The 17,606-nt window shown below is 44.4% G+C and overlaps 1 protein-coding gene across 11 annotated transcripts in view; it reads right to left on the bottom strand.

Annotated features, from left to right (window-relative positions):
- TANC1 (tetratricopeptide repeat, ankyrin repeat and coiled-coil containing 1) overlaps nucleotides 1-17,606 on the bottom strand; it is a 229,304-nt gene that overhangs the window by 60,979 nt on the left and 150,719 nt on the right. For 7 of the 11 annotated variants that reach the window (XM_045868801.3, XM_064586594.1, XM_045868802.3 and 4 more), the window contains 2 exons: nucleotides 11,414-11,544; nucleotides 10,173-10,359 (listed from right to left, as the gene is read on the bottom strand). The exons of 1 other annotated variant lie outside the window; for it this stretch is intronic. In XM_045868801.3, coding sequence (XP_045724757.2) covers nucleotides 10,173-10,359; nucleotides 11,414-11,544 — 318 coding nt within the window. The remainder of the gene's footprint in view (nucleotides 1-10,172; nucleotides 10,360-11,413; nucleotides 11,545-17,606) is intronic. 3 more of the 11 variants (XM_054506200.2, XM_054506201.2, XM_064586598.1) reach the window with 2 other exon arrangements.

The following is a 17,606-nucleotide window of genomic DNA, read 5'->3' as shown; positions in this document are numbered from 1 at the left end:
CCTGATGCAGATTCAAGGGGGCAGGTGAAGGCCCAACACGTTTCCCCATACGACCCAAGAAACACACTGAATAGGGCAGCCCCACAGTCGCCAAGGAAGAGAAGCTGGTTCCTAAAACAAGGACAGGCTACTCAAAAGTACCGATTTTTCTTCCAGGCTACCAAATTCAAACTCCTAACCAAGTTAACCAGTCACCTTCAAGTTAACAGACACATACACAACTACGGCAACATCTTCACAATGATGACTTAAAAAAAAAAAAAAAACCCTCCAAAATCTATGTAACATTTGACATTTTCTGGAGACTCGGATACTCTTTCAAGTTTCCTAACAACTCAAACATTCTAGCATTTTCTTCCATCAACCATTACAGATGCCAGCTTTTGTCAATGAAGACTTGCCACCATCATTCAGACGGGGGCTCTACCCCTCTTCTAACACACAGTATTCTGTTAAATGAGCGATTTATCAGGCCTCAAGTTTTATCGAGCCATGAGGTTAGGCTTCGCTTCTCACAATTTAGTATTACTTTAGGTTTGTTTGGTCCTGCTCACACGTGCTACTTCTAACTTTCCATATCATTTGAAAACTCCTTTTAACCAGGGACAGCACACATTCTCTTCCTCTGTAGTAAATGGCACATTTAACTAGACCTACTGGTGCATAGGGTTACACTACTTCCAAAGCATGTCCAACACATAGTAGGACATACATGATCACCACAACCCTGGAGAAGAGGTAGGCAGGCTGAGAACCATCAATCCACTTTATAGATACGGAACAGACTTGGGAGAAACTAATCTTTCTTGCCCTGTATCTTGCTTTCCCTCCCCCCCCCCCTCTCACACACACGCACACACACACAGTGGTAGGTCTAATACCAGCCCTTTTGCCTGCCCACGCACTATATTAAAACTCCCTTTGCCTTGCATAGCTCTCAACAAGCCAAAGTTTTCTAAGTGTCTGTGACTAAAAAGTATTTTGCAGTTCATGAAGTCTCACTTGTTAAAAACAGTAGTCCTCAGGCAGGGGCTAGTGGAGAGAAGCCAGTCATGGGTGCACAGTAGCCGGGACGAAGTTACCGGTTGACTAGGAGGTGGGAGAGACAGACAGACCTACTCAGTCATTAAATGTTTTGCTATATAAAGTACTGCAATAAAACCATATTCCTTCTCCTTCCCAGCTTTGCTGCACCCCATTCTTTGTCCACTGAAGGTTCTTTCATATGTTGAATGCATACTTAAAATAGAATTTTAAAAAATCAGTGTAAGTTTGGGGCCCAATAAGTAGTTTGGTAGGATCTAAATCAAGTTATAGGTTTAAAGGAACATTAAGAAGAAAATTACAATGAATACAGTGTTAGTCCAGAATTGTTTAGGGACTAAGGGCCTCTGACATCAAATGGATACCACACAGGTAGAACAGAATTTATCTGCCTTTGAGATGGAGAAAAGTCATGAGGTAAAAAGTGCAAAGGGCTTGGGTTCAAACTTTGGCTTCTCCCTCTCTGAGGACCTACAAAATATAAGTCCCTCCAGGCCAAATACTGGGAATGGGCACGTTTTTGTCTTTACCTTACAAACATAAACTTACGTGTTTGAGTTTTTCTTTTTTTTTTTTTTTCCCTTTAAAATGAGAGAAAGAGAGTGAAAGAGCACAAGCTGGGGGGGAGGAGAGGCAGACGGAGAAGCAGACTCCCTGCTGAGCAAGGAGCCTGATGCAGGGCTCCATCCCAGGACCCCCGGACCATGACCTGAGCCGAAGGCAGACGCGTAACTGACTGAGCCACCCAGGCACCCCTGAGTTTCTCTTTATACTGGCTACTAGGAATTGTCAAACTTCCTACCCACTGATAAGCAAAATGAAAATGTCTAACAAAACTCACTCCCGACGTCATCTTTTCTCTTGTATTTTTTTTTATTGAAGTATAAACGAATGTTATATTAGTTTGAGGCGTACGACAAAGCGATTCAACAACTCCGCACATTATGCTGTGCTCACCGCAAGTGCAGCCACCGTCCGTCTGCATACACTACTACAAGCCCACTGACTGTATTCCCGATGCTGTGCCTTTCATCTCCATGACTTCCTCATTCCTTAACTGGAAGCCTGGGCCTCCCCCTCCCCATCCCCCCACTTCCCTCCCCTCGTTCACTTGCTCTTACTCCCTTTTCTCAAGTCATACCTTCGTGGGGAGAAAAAAATCTTATTTTGCTAAATGTCTATTTGTAAGTATTTCAAATCCACTGGGGAGGGATTAAGTATCAAGTAGCCGCAGGAAATCACAGCAGTGGCTACCATAAATACATTAGTGCTTACTACGTGGGGGCTCTGTTCTAAGCCCTTGTCATCTCTCAGCTCACTGAATACTCCCACCAGCCCCTCGGGCGGGAAGCTCCGTAAGGCCTGAAGCCTTGCCGTGGTGCTCTGCACTGTTCTGATCACACCACACTATCAGAAAAATCTGAGCATGCACCCCAAATACATGCATTTACAAGTCATGTACCTGCAGTACCCTAATTTATAATACACAAAAAAATTTCTGAAGAGACTTTTCTAAAAAACCCAGAAATTGACTCCCCCCCCCCGCCCCAAGCACTCCACAGATGACCGGTCTTCATTCTCTGTTTTCAAAGCCAGGGCTCTATGAAGAGAGTCCTTTGTCCTTCCCTGAGTTGTGGAGAAAATCAGACACAAGGGCAGGTATGTAAAGTGCCTCGTATCTCATGAGTACCCAAGAATGTTTTCCTCCCCACACAAGTGAAAATAAAGTAGCACTGAAAAAACAAACATTTTTTAACTTCTATATTCAGTTTAATGGTTGACACAGAGTTTAAAAGTTAAAATGCTGGAGAGATTAAACAAGAAAAGGACATGATGGTTGCTTAGAAAAGTGGGAGAAGGGGATGAAAAAAGAAAACCCAGCTTCTGTGGATACCGCCTTTGACCCGATAGAAGATCACTATCTTCTTTAGAAACCAGAGTCTAAATGAGACTGGGTAAAGAGCAGAAAGAAAGCCCAGGAAGCACCGTGCCCATTACCCTGGCCATCCTGGCCTGCCAGGATTTGCTTCTTCCCTTGTTGGCCCCCAACATCTTACACACGGTTCCGGCTGCCACAACATATTTGGGATTTCCCCAAGTGACGAAGGGAAGGATTACAGAGATGAAATCAGCCTGCCTGAAACCTTCAGACAGAAAGGCCAGACTGGGCTTCTCCCTCCGCGCCCCCTGCAAGCTAACGAACCACACAGGGAACAGAGGCGGCTGACCTGGAGGGACTGCTTTTACCTCTCCAAGCCCAGCAAGGAGAAGACTCTGGGGGACTTTCTGGCTTCTTCTTCCACAGCTCCTGGGAGACCAAAGCAGGCCTGTGTCAAGCACCGCAGAGCTTGGCTCTCCTTCTGGACTTGCCCAGGGGCGCCACGCTCGGGCTCGTGGCAGACAGATCTCCGTAGCACATCTCCACCTCAGTGCTCCTGGCATTGCACAAGCCATGCTTTGCTACGACACGCAACAAGCAGCAAGGCCAGGGACCCAAGCCATGGTGCACAGCAGCACCTGCCAGTCCCTTGGACTGTGGAAACCCCTCAAGGGTCAGCAGGGACAGGGAACTGGAGGAGGCGAAGACAGGCCACACTGCCCACACACACATTCTGACACAGCAGGTAGGAGCCTCCAGAGAAAAGCCCGTGGATTTGTACAACGTGAAGTCTCCTAGCTGTAACACCCAACTCCGTGTTTCAGTAGCTTCGCCTAACCTGTATACTGAAGGCATGGACACTGGAGCTTCAGACGTAGTCCAGTGACTCCGCAGAGTCGTGGACTCTTCCAGAACAGAGCACAAGGCACTATCAGCGGCTGGTATTATTATGCACCTACAGCATGCATCTTCCACCAAGAGGTGTCGATCACGGCCATGTTTTAAACCCTTCTCAGTAACTGACAACTTGCCCAGGTCTCCAAGGGCAGACGACCGCTCTTTGGTTCCACAGGTGGACAAGTTTTGAAACATACTGTACCTGAGCTTTACTGTACCAGTACTGAACAGACTTGCTCCTGGGACAGTGTAGGTACCGATAAATGCTTGCTACACCCACAGAATAGCCGCCTGAAGAATCCAACCACAGCGTGAATGAATACAAGTAGAGCAGGCATTCAGCAGGCCAAATCATCGCTACGGATTTCTTTCCCACATTAAGTATACTACCAAATTATATATGTAAAGGCAAATATTCCTCCTTCACCCAAGAGATAAAAAAAAAAAGTTTCTATAATTAAGGATGATTTTTTAAATTGCAGGCAACGTAGCAAAATGAATATTAACACAGATCTGAAACACTCTAAATAGTTATTACCAAATCAATTTCAAAGCATTTCAATTTAGCAGCAAGCAGGGCAATATAGGGGGCAACAAAGCTGGATTAGCATAAAATCAAAAGGGCAGGATTTACAACAAGTTAAAAATGAAAATAAAATACAATTAATTCCTCTTTGTAGGCCTCTCTCCACATCTGATCATCTCCCTTGGGACACGAAGTCCAGGAAACAAAAGGAACAAAAGGTCTCTAGCTACCTCTGAAATCAATTTCATTTTACAAGCCCAGGAGGGAGTCAAGTCGAGGCTCGGGAAGATAAAAGTCAGCCCACGATAAACTTTGTTTTAATATCCTAAGCAACCGGCCAGAAAAACAAACATTATCAAACTCTAATAAGCACCAGCAGGATACTAATCCAGTACCCAGTAGTTCCTGCAAGCCACTTTTGCAGGAGAAATGTTTCTGTGAAGGTATTCCCTTGCCTAAGTTTATACCTGCCTTCCAGCTTCAAAGGGAGAAAGAGCAAACACAAGCCACACCCTACCTCCCCACCAGAGAAAGGGGAAAGGCAACAGAAAGAGCCAAAATTCTTTACCCTTTTCATATTCTGAGCACTTAATCTCCTGAAAGCTATCTGGCCTGGTGAAATGTGGTGGCTCGCGCTGGGAAGCTGGGCAGGTGAACAACACACCTGCTCTGTGTGCGACACAGGCCCAGTGGGGGAGATGTGGACACCATCCACTCGGAATACCCCTCCTCCTTCGTGGGGCTGGCCTAACACCAGCTCTCAAAAAGAAACAGATCTGGGATACTACAAAAGTAATTTGGAGATTATAAATGCCAGCAGGTACAAGCAGATAGTAGAGAAGGGCCTGGAAGGGACAGGTGACTAACTTTTAATGGCCTCTTAGCCAGAATTTTTCTAATTGTTACCTTGTAAGTCCTTCTCCTGGGCATATTTATTATTAATACGTAGGAAGGATTTTTTTTTTTTTAATCTTGATAGGAAGACTGGGTTTTGTTTCTCCTCATCCAATATCTATTCCCTTTCTTCCTAAATAGAGCAATAATCCATTTTTTTAAACATACACACACAATACTGACCATGATATGGACACAGACAAAAACTACACAGTATGTTTAAATCAAAAAGTGCTTGTTAAAACCCACTGCTTTCAGTGATGCTTTTTAAAAAATCAGACTGGGGAGCACCCAGGTGGCTCAGCTGGTTAAGCAGCCAACTCTTGGTTTCAGCTCAGGTCATGATATTGGGGTCCTGGGATCAAGCCCGACATCAGGCTCCACGCTCAGCAGGGAGGCTGCTTGAGGATTCTCTCTCCGCCTCTCCCTCTGCCCCTCCCACCACTCACATACTCTCTGTCTCTAAAATAAATAAATCTTTTTAAAGTAAATAATCAGATTGGCTTTCATACACATTCTAGTGAGTACACCTACTTAGGTTTTTTTCTAAGCTGAGATTAATACAGTTTACAATTTCCATTTGTTAACAGTTGGAAGCAAGTTTATTCAAAGGAGTGTCACTAAGAAAAAATGTATTCTCAGGCATGGAGGAAACACCGATTAAAGCCACTTCTTTGCAAAGCTTTCCTTTTAGAGCCAGTTATTAAGAAGCTACTTTATGCTGATTGGGTATAGTTTCACATTTAGAAGGTCTTCACACTGCAAATTTTAAAAATCAGACACTAATTTCTAGGTAATGCCAATGATTTTAATATGTCAAGAGTTAGGAAATTTTACTCTCAAAATATATATATTTGTAGGGAATTCAGTTACGCCCATCCAGCTGAGACAGTATTTGTACATGACAGAATTATTATACTCCTAAAGAACATTTCAAGAACTGGGACCTCCTCAAATAGGATGAAGTGGGACTCCCCTCTTTGTAACACAGTAAAGTTGGAACAGAGGGCATAGAGGTTCTGGAAAGCCCTGACTGACCTCTACACAAAGAGACTGAAAGGGGTCCAATAAATTCTTCAAATGGTCATGATTCTGTCCTTTCTCCCACTAAGCCAGCCATTCCTCAAAGGAAAATCCTCTTCACCTGCAATGCATCAAACCAGCAGAAACAGAACACAGGAAGGGTAGTCCGTGGCAGCCCCGAGAAGGCCATGTGACCATGTGGGAATACGACCTTCCCTACATGGCATCTGTTGGGCAAAAATATGTAGATTAAATATAATCACCCTGATGGAAATCAGCTTACGTATTAAGAAGAGGGCTAGGGGGGCGCCTGGGTGGCTCAGCCGTTAAGCGTCTGCCTTCGGCTCAGGTCATGATCTCAGGGTCCTGGGATCGAGCCCCGCATCGGGCTCCCTGCTCTGCAGGAAGCCTGCTTCTCCCTCTCCCACTCCCCCTGCTTGTGTTCCCTCTCTCGCTGTGCCTCTCTCTGTCAAATAAATAAGTAAAATCTTTAAAAAAAAAAAAAAAGAGGGCTGGGAATTTCTAAGGATGGGTTAACACTATTTGAAATTTCCCCCAGGTGCCCTAAACAAACAGTACTAATTCCGTACATGCAGCTCTGAGCCCCATGTGGGTGCCGGCAGCCCCCCCAAAGCTCGTCACGCCGCACCAACTGTGTGCATTTGTCACCAGCCCACCCCCGACACCTTTGCCGCCCCAACCCAAGCTCTAGGGGTGGACACATCTGAAACAACTCGAAATGGAAAATTCAATGGAAACTTCTTCCCCCTCTCCCCAGAGCCTGTGGAATTTAGCATATGGATCCTAACCGGCCTATACCAAGCAGCTGCCAGGCCTTCCAAAGCAGGAAGCCAAGGTATCTTCACCTTTATCTTTGCCCACTAAGATCACTGTGTTCTTGAATATTTTATTCTGTTAAATATTTAAGATGCCTAAAGGCTGCCGTTCCCAGGCTACACCTTATAAAAAGTCATGTTCCTCAGGCGGAGAAAGCACACACCCTACCCCCAGCAATCACAGAACCACAACTGAGTAAAGATCCCCGCTCCGTGAGGAGGCTGTGAAACCTACGGACCCGTATTGATTGAGGAGGAAGCGCTCTCCCTCCCCGGCCCCCCCACTCCTGCCTCTTCAAAGAGCTGTGGCTACCAGCTGCCCAGAGAGGAAATACCTGCCTTTCCTCCTTCCCCTCCCTACCACACCCCCCATGTGTCCCTTGGCGACAGGTTCTAGTTCTGCACGTCATGGAAGGAGAGCGAACAGAGGAACATTGTCACCAGCACAGAGCTCGCTTCTCAGCCACCTACAGTCCTTACTCCCTGCCGGAGACCAGCTAAGGCACTGAGAAGCACCATCTCCAAAGCTGGGGGGACTCCATTTCCTCACGACTCCCACTTCATCTCAACTGTCACCGTTTTTATGTGAAGCTGAGCCAAGGGAACTTGTCTTTCTGAAGCCAAGGAATGAAGGACAGCCTCAATGACATGAAACGTGTCATTTAACTTGAACAAGACACAGCTTACAATACAGCTGACATTAACAGACGTGACAATGTCAACTTGGAATGGGAATCTTGCGTATCTTCTTTAGAAACCAGCTAAACATTCCGTCCTCCGGAAGACGTGACAGCGGCAACAATTCTTTTTTCCTTAATTTTTCATTCCCAACACCATGCCAGGAGCCCAGCAGATAGCCAGAATAATATAAATGAGAGCCCCCCCCTTCCCCTCCGTATGGAGACAATAATAATAAAACAAGATCAAGTAAACTGAAGGGAAACATTGAGGTGCTACAGAGAGCATGTAAATAGAGGGACTAAGCGGTCTGGGGTTGGATGGATGTATTCAACCAAGTTCTCATTAAAAGCCTTGGTATCCCTGCAGCTCAATCTTTCCTTTGACAAGACAGAAAACCAAACCGGCAACTTTTCTTTCCCCTCTTTAGAATACTTTTAAAATTGCAGCACTGTATCTCAATAAGAGAGAGAAAGTGGGGGGGCGGGGGAGAGAATGAATGTATGAGGGTCCTCTTTGGTCACTGAAAAAGGTTCTGTCACAACAAGACACTGGCTTGGTCATAATCAGAGGCATGCAACGCCGATGCCAGATCATATAATGAAGAGAGAAAAGGCTGTCCAAAAAACCGTGCAGCACTGAACTCCTTGAAGGCAGGAGGAGAGGACATTTCAGAAGAGTAAATGCCGTCAGGGGAGTCGCCTGGCTGTCGCAGAACCCCACAGACCCGGCAGTGGAGGAGAGCTCAGAGAAGGCGTGAGGACAGAAGTAACACCGGGAAAAATTATTTGGACTAAACGGCAGGTGGAGAAGCAGAGTGAGGTGGGAAGAGGAAATCAGCAGAATAAGTGAAAGCATTTAAATCTGCTATGAAAACCTCAAGCCACCACTTTAATGCAAGGTCCAGAACCAGCTAATATCTACGGAGACAGATGGTAGATTACCGAATGAGCAAGGCTGGGGGTGTAGGGGGAACAGAATGTGACTTCTAATGGCTATGGGGTTCTTTTGGGGGTGAAAGGTTCTGAAATCGGATTGTGGCTATGGCTGCACAACTCTGAACAGACCCAAAACAATTCAGTGGTTTAAATGAGTGAATATTATGGTATGTGATTGCATCTCAATAAGATGACCAAAACTGAACAAAACAAAAACCTACTGGAGAGACTGATCCAAGTGAAAACTGAGGGCAGAGGCGGCCGTCCTTATGCGAAGGGCCCCTGAGAAAGCTACAGTGAGGTCTATACCAGGGAGCCCACCACCCAGCCCCAGTGATCTCACAGATCTTCTGAGGCAACCTCCAATATATAAAGTGCATGAACCTGCAACTTGGTTTTGCAAATTACACTTGAAGTAGCAGGTGAATGAAGGAAATAAGGAGCTCAAATGTCATTCCCTTTGATTACATACTAATGTGGAAATAAGTGGGGTTCAGGCCCTACTAGAACGTAAAATATCCCGCAAAGACATGTGCGTAAGTCAGAAAAAGGGAAGCAGCTGAATGTTCAGTAGAGCACCAATGTTAAACAGCAGTCCAGGAGGAGAGGAGGGCCCGTACAATCCACCCAGCGGTCCCACACGTCTGTTATCTGAAAGGTGCCACGCTGGACACCTGAGACACACAGGTGCACAACCCCACCTTCAGAAACGGAAAGGCACTCTGTCTGGGAGAGGATGTGAAAAGTAAGGGCTCTTTTCCCTGGTTGATTCTAATGTGTACCCGAGGCCAGAATCTACTGAAGGAATCAGAATCCTTACTTTAACAGAGAAGGAAAGAAGTGTGCAAAGAATTCAAATGTTATGCATGTGTTGACCTAGCTAAGCACCCTAAGAGTCGGGACTAGAATCTGTGTCTCCTGATCCACAGGTCAGGACAACCAAACCTACTGGTGTGAGTGTGGGTGTGTGGGGGCACAGGGTGGACATCCTTAGAAAATTCTGGCCTCAAAAACAGCGGTCAGATCCCATGAAAAGAAACTAAAGAACAAACACCTGGAAATAAGTGAAGAAATAAATGACCTTGCGATTGGGCTGGGAAGACGCCTCGAAACGCAGGGATTTTATTGCCCGGTTCTATGCCCTAGTGGGACCAGATGCCCAGCAACTGGAATTAATCGATGAGGAGGTAGGATTTTGTAACTTCACAGGTCTGGTCTGATCAGGAAATTTTTTCACCCAATGAGCCCAGGGTTATAAAAAATAAACACCAAGGAACGTAAGAGCAGAGGCTTCATCCTCTCGGCTATCCGTGGGGCCTGTGCAGTCTGCAAAGAGCAGGGCGGCCCGGGCCGACCAACCTTCACAGACCACACTAAAATCTTCTGAAGAAGTGCCTGGTGAATGCTCTGGCCGACGTGCATCGAGCCGTCCCATTACCGAGCCGTGTGCTTCTTACCTATAATTCCACTGTCCTTGCTTTCCAGGGTGGAACTAGGGCTGCTAATGGTCTCACAGGGACTTTTGTTGGCTGCCGTCTTGCTGACACAGCTATTCAAGGTTGAGCAGGGGCTATCGGTGCTAGGAGATGCGGTGCTGCTTGTTAGTGTGGAGCAAGGACTGATGCCTTGGCTCAGAGCTGTGCACTGCAAGACGAACGGAAGGAGGAGTTAGCGCGGCTTCACACAGGACGCTTCTACACAGTCTTTTGTTTCTGACGCTAAAGCAATAAACTAAAAACAGGAACATGGAAAACAGTTTTTTTTAAAGTGAGGCGGCTTCATACATACATATGTGGCCTTCCAAATTTTAAAAGAGAAATCTCTCTTCTGTCCCTTTCCCCTGTGATTTTTTTTTTTTATTTATTAAAAGGGCAGTCTTAGAAATAATTTAGTGGGAACGCACATTCGTAAAATAGAAATAGCAAACAGGCAGACTTCCTTTCATTTAAAGTCTGCAGAAGACAAATGGGTTCTTTGACCTCTGTATGGAAAACCTGGGAACTCTGTTTTTGTAATGTTTCATGAGCACTGCAGCCTGATTCAATTCCTGAAGATTTATGGGCTCTGCTCGCAGAGCCAGGGGGCTGGTGGCCACCGCCATCTCAATCAGTGCGTGACACCCTCGCAGAGGCCCTCCGCAGGGGGGCGGGAGCTCTGGCCCCTCACTGCCATGCACACGTTACCCATGTCCATCCTGAAGCAGCAGGCTGCTGGGTCCCTAGAATGCGGAATGCTCTCCCATGCACAAACCATTTGCTCGCATCTTATTTTGTCTCTGCCTCATCTCCTACAAATCTTTTCCTCATCCCACTGACCCTCCAAAATCTCAACCCTAAAAAAACGCACAGGAAAGCACATCCCAAAGCAGCCAGCTGAGAAGAATTGGTGTTACAAAGATAAAAGGAGTATCCTTAATATGGGGTTCTTTCAGCCACTTAAAGTCATTCAGCTACTCTTCCCTGGGTGGTGACTTGAAGGTTAACATGGATATTTTCTTGAGTTCCGTACCCTTCCGCCTCGCCCCACCTCCCCACTGCAGAAATCACAAACTGTTGAAGTAAATTTCAATACACAACAGCCCAGACTCCTTTGACTGAACAATGACTCCCCCACGCAGGGACGGGGAGAAGACAGGTTATGCCTTCCTTCACGCATACTCTGAGCAGGTATGATATGCAGTGTCTTCCTTGGGCATTACCATGGTCTCACTGTTTCCTTCAATGGTTATGTGTGTGGCACTTGGGATCCCTTCTCCCAGTAAAAATCCCAGCCTTGTCAACAGTTCTTGAGCTGCCGGCGAACAGCTCGGTTCATTATCGGCCTTTGCTTCTGGAACAAAGAAAGAAAACAATGAAGATGCCCCTCTGGGGAATTTCAGTTTTGCATCTGGAGGAGCTCGCGCTACAGCTGCTTGTCTGGTGCTTTTGTGTATTTTCATAAAATGCACAAAGTTTGACAATGCTGCCTGTCCTCTAGCAATACATTCTAATTAAGAGGCTGTGACAGGTTAAGAAAACAGTGGAAGAGAAACTCCAAGTGCAAAGAGTGAAATATTTGACCTGAATCAGAACACAGTGTGATTATACGATAGCAATTTCTATTTCCATGGCATGTGAAAAATGGGTACACCTCAGACACCAGAGGCAGAAAGAGGCCTGCCTTTCATCTTAACTCTCCAAGAGGACAGGGTGGCCAATGCCCACCGGAGGCGGAGATAAAGTTAAACCTTAGTGGCATGCTGGCAGAGCCCCAAGCTACTTAAATGTTGGGGTAAAACTGAAATCCAAGCTCTCATTAACCAAAACATGGGCAGGACTACTTTGGCGGGTTTCCACAGCCACAGCCAAGTCCAAACTAGGACTCCAACTCAAGGGTCAATCGTCAGGAATCCACTCTGAAACAAAGATTTTAAATCCCAGCGAAATGTGTCCCAAGAGACAAAGCCCAGTGATACACTCTGCTGTTCATGCGGAGATGGAGAGAAATCAGGCTGTATTCTCTGAATACTCCACGGTAATGCTGGATGCACAGTTAACCTGAAGGTCACAGCGCATGCTTGCAACCTTTTCCTTCTCTGGCCTCCCCTAAGAAGCTGCTCATCTTGCTTTTTGCACTTAAAAGAATTCTGTTGTTGGGTTTAAATGTTGAGCTATAGGTTAACCTTGTATCCAAAAGCCTAAGGGAACTTAATTAAGGGCGACGAAATGATACATCATTCTAACACCTCTCATGTATTTTTAAATCAGCATCCATCAGGGAATGAACTAACGTATAAAGCATACCCTGCTTACAGAAGTTTGAACTTAAGAACAATATGCAACCTGTAATATACTCACTCATCTTAATGTTTTGTTCTTTTTTGTTAATCGTCTAGAGACGAGACCCATACATTGATGAACCAGTTTTTCCTAGATGTGGAAATCTGCAGATAATAAGTCTTAGAAATACAACATGAGGAAAGAACAAAATAGCAGTGTTACCTTTGAGCTACAGTATCACCACCAAAGTTCAATGCTAACGTTGCCTTTTGTAAGGAACCGCAAAATCAAAACCAGTAGAGCTGAGAAGACCATTTGTATTATCCTCACTCACATACCAGTTTTGCTCAGTCATGCTCCCAGGATAGCAGCTACATGGGAAACCAGGCTGGCTGTATCCTCAAGGAAGGAAAAGCATCCCGCCCCTTGCTTACTCTCAAAAGCTCCCAATGTTTGCACTAAGAACTGTGGTTTGCCAGCTTGGATTTTTTTTTTTTTTTTTTTTTAGTTGCTCAACAAAACTGCAGGGGTAAAATAACCAAGGCTTGATTGTTCTGGGTTAAGAGAGCCCACATGTTTCTGGATCATCTGTGTTAAACTCGTACCAGGAAGGGGCAGTGACTCCAAGCCAAAGGGGTAAGAGAGCACCCCGGGGCAGGTCAACCACACCCAGAAGGCCACTCTACAAAAGGTCCCTTCCCACCAGAGAGTTCCACCATATTTTCATTCCCAAAGTACTTGGGCATTGGGAAAAGCAGGCAGGGACCAAACCAAATCAGCAAAACCCAGGCACACCCAAGGGCTGAACCACTTCAGAACAGGATCAGTCCCACCCTCCCTCGCCCCAAGGCTCAGGCAGGGCAGCTCTTTTATCTCAGGGGGCAGCTGGACCAGAGGGAGCCAACAGGATGCAGATGGCAAGAGGAAGAAGTGGGTAAGGGGGCGGAACTCAGTAGTTTCTCTACTCCACACCTCCCTTTCCTTTCGACACAATCTCTATACTGCTCCCCAACTGTGAATGTGCCCCTGAATGTCTAGCTCCTGGTTCAACCTGAAACTCCAGGGAAAGCGCCAGAAACACTCCCAGTTGGCAGCAGCTGTGGAGACACCCAGAGCTTGGCTGCCACAGAATTTACCGTGACAACAAATGAGGCCACAGCCAGTTGTTCACATGGGGCTCACTCTGAGACCCTGCATCCCACGTGTCCCTGGGGAATGGGGTGCCCCCTTAGGAGTCACTGCTGCCTCCACATTGTGTCCGCAGACACCCCAAATTGCCAAGGTTTTCATTAAAACATATATATTTATGCAAAGACAGCTGACTCTTCATTCAAACCTCCCCCCTTCAGACAAGTTGGGAGCTGTGGCAATTCCCAGGTTTAATGTCTGAATTGACAGGACACTCCCCCAAGCTCATGATCAACTTGTTCTCTTAACCATTCAGTCTGTACTTGGATGCCACCAAAGTTCCAAAACCCCACCTGGGTTCCGAATGCTTGAACAGACGTTCTTTATTTCAGGTTTAGCAACCAGTAAGTCACTGCAATTTCATTTTGTCCAAAAGCTTCCCAACTGTCTTTTCACGTTATTCTCTTTTCTCAAATGTCATTCCAGTGACCTTCCCCTCAGAAGCCCCCTTCAGTTTGAATCCCTTAATCCACGTCAAGCTGTCCACATTTCCCCCTGCCTAACGTGCACAGCTTTCTCTCTCTGAACTTTTCATTCTGGCAGAAGGACCCCTGGGTGAAGAGTGACAGTGCCATTTTGGGAGAGAGGAGTTGCCTACAAACTCACACTGATACACTGGACTGTGAAATTAAAATGCATTTCTACTTCCACAGTCGATCACCAAATACTGAAATTTGAACAGTCAGATAAGATTTTCTTAGAGCTCATTCTTACTGCAAAATGACCCCCTAAACCAAAATCCAGTGGGATACTCTAAATGGAAAGTATTTTCATTCGTGTAGTTAATATTAAATCACTCATCAATAAAAAGTGTACCTTACCCAAAACCAGCAGGATAAGAACTGGAAAGACATCTCTTAGCAACACTTTACATCTCCTGAATTTAAATATCCAAAGAATTTATGATGGCTGTATTTGGAGCTGAAAGAATAACTTCCTGGGAATCCATTAGACAAGTGGAGAGTGATAATCCTTCCCAGTAATGTTTTCATGGAATCCTCAATATCACACCATAATGGAATAATCAAGTGGAGAAAAGCAAATGGAATTTCTTGGGTCATTTCCTGTCTCTTTCTAACTAATCACACTCGGACTTGCAGCACCAACCCTCAGGTACGGTCCATAAACTGACCAGCTCCTCAATTACTGCCATCATAAAGTCAAATCCATTTGTGCCCCTTATAACCATCCCCCCCATCCTTCCCCACAGTCTCAGAAGAAAGGACTTCTATCAAAGCTCTTCTGGACCACTCAGTGTGAACCTCTCTAACCCTCAATTTCCGCATGAGGGAAGTGGCCATAACCACTTCTTAAAGGTTGTGAGCTTAAAAAAAAAAAGGTGAGAAAATACCTTGTACACCAAGCATCTTTAAGATAAGATGCTATATCAAAGTTGGTCATTATTTATACCAACTCTAACACCAAGAGCCCACTTTCTATTATTTCATTTTCTGGTTTCACAGATTCCTGTCTATATTCAATGTGTTTATATTTCTCTTACCTAACAAAAAATAGTTTTTTGTTTATGACTTTTCTGCCTTAAGTAACTTTTTTTGAACTCATTATTCCTTCAAGATAATAAATTTCCTCCTTTTTCTAATTATCGAACTGTTCCCACTTGGCCCACACTTACTGCTTTTTTTTTTTTTTTTTTAAGATTTTATTTATTTACAGAGAGAGACACAGCGAGAGAGGGAACACAAGCAGGGAAAGGGAGAAGCAGGCTTCCTGCCAAGCGGGGAGCCTGATGTGGGGCTCAATCCCAGGACCCTGAGATCATGACCTGAGCCGAAGGCAGACGCTTAACGGCTGAGCCACCCAGGCGCCCCGCACACTTACTGCTTTCATTTCTCATCTCATCATTCTTTCTTAAAGTCCGACTCTGTTAGAACTGTGGAGGTCCCTGGGGATGACCAAAGATCATTCTGTCAAGAGAAGTCCTTTCTCTGCTCTCATCCTCCTCAAACTCTAGGAGCTTGGACACTGTTGGCAATGTTCAGCCATTTACTACCATGTGACCTTGAGCAATTTACTTAATAACAGTTTCCAAAATAGTACTTCTGAATTGAGTCCGTTAAATGAGACACAGCCTTGATGGATGTTAGTCCTTTCCTCTGCTTCTAAATGTCCATGACCTGCTTCTTGCTAAACTTCTTGCCCTCCCTAACTTCTGTTCACAAGCATTTTCCTATTTCTTCCTGACTGCTCCTTCTCCTAAGGCACCCTCCCTCCTTGATTTTCCAAAAATAGTATTTATAGAGGAGCATCTACCCATGAACCTGAGCTGACTGCCATTAATTGACTTCTAGTCCTTACTTAATACAAAAACGTACTTATCACACAAGTTATCTTTAAGCTCTCCATCCCATTCACCCTATATTGAAACTGTATCAAACCTTACTATTTCCTCTTTCAAAATGTCTCCTGAATTAGCCTCTTTCTTTCCAGTCATACTGCCACTTATCAAGTCCTCATCCCCTCAAGTCTAGATAACTATCAGACTCTGGACCAATTTTCTCATCTCTTTTTTTTTTTTTCCCCTGTCTTCCTTTCCTTCCTCACAGCCAGTGGTTCTCAAACTTTTTGTCTCAGGTTTACTCTTAAAAATTGAGAACTCCAAAGAGCTTTGGTATATGTGGGCTATTGATATTTATCATACTAGAAATTAAAACTAAGAATTTTTTAAACCTCTATTACTTCATTTTAAGTTCATAAAACCTACATGTTAAACATTTTTAACAAAAAATTTTTTCAAAGATTTAATTTGTAAGTAATCTTTACACCCAACATAGGGCTTAAACTTATTTATAACCCTGAGATCAACAGTTACATGCTCTACCGACCCAGCCAGCCAGGGGCCCCCAAAATATTTTCAGTTTAAAAAGTTAAGAATAGCATTGTTTTATACTTCTGCAAATTCTTTTTAATGTCTGATTTAAATAGAAGACAGCTAGATTTTTCATGTCTGCTTCTGCATTCAATCTGTTGTGATATCTTCTTTTGGTTAAAGCATGTGAAGAACTGTGTGGTCTCAAAGAGATATGTAGATGGGAAAGGGAGGAGCCTTCTCAAATACAGATTCTCTTCTTTGATACCGCACCAAAATTTGACAAGTAGCAATTTCTTAAAGGTTAGCTCTACTCTTGACTTTGAATCTATATGAATACACTTTTTGTACTGTTACAATAAAAAGTCAATAGTCTGTTACAAGCGTCAAATGAATTTTTACCCATGATTTTTTAACATCATGCATTGAGTAATTTGGAAAATATTGGTTTTGCAGATCTTGCAAGTGCTGACACATTTTATTATATAATACCAAAATATCACATTAATATCACCACATCTCAAATGAAAAGTCCTGAGAAGCCATCAAGCTCAAGGTGACAGATACAAATTCCCAAAAACCTAAGTTTTCACTTGGTCAAATTTTATCATTAGCAAGGAATCCCTGTCAGTTTGTTTTAATTGAAATGACACACTCATTTTGTTCCTTTTTGAGAAAATGTGTGTCAAATACCCAATTCTGAATAACCATGGTTTGCCAGTCATTCTTTCAAGTAAAAATGGTGTTCCATTAAAAAATTGGCTAGGTCAGCTTGCAATTAAAACAATCACACAAGCTGTTTTCTTTGAGACCACCATTACACTTCAGCATGCAGTAGAAGTGCTTTATGGAGACTTCCCCTTTCACCACACAGACTATTTAAAAGATCAGTCTAGGGTCAAGATTTGATAACCTTATTTTCAGTACTTTGTCAGGGACGTTACTCAGTGAGTTATTATTTTTAATGCTAGTGCATGGTGGTGCAAAATCCTATGCCTAGCTCTACTACAGCAGGTACCCCCAACTCAATGTGCACTAAGGCCTCAGTCTTACCAACAACTGCACCATCAGTGCAAATGTCAATGCAAGAGATATGGAAATATCTTCCCAATAATCAT

This window comes from Mirounga angustirostris, unplaced genomic scaffold, assembly GCF_029215605.1.
Source record: "Mirounga angustirostris isolate CCGP_5_RB_7025 unplaced genomic scaffold, mMirAng1.0.hap1 SCAF_3, whole genome shotgun sequence".
Classification (NCBI taxonomy): Eukaryota; Metazoa; Chordata; class Mammalia; order Carnivora; family Phocidae; genus Mirounga; species Mirounga angustirostris.
Note: the sequence above shows the minus strand (reverse complement) of the source record. Positions and strands in the feature narration are given on the sequence as shown.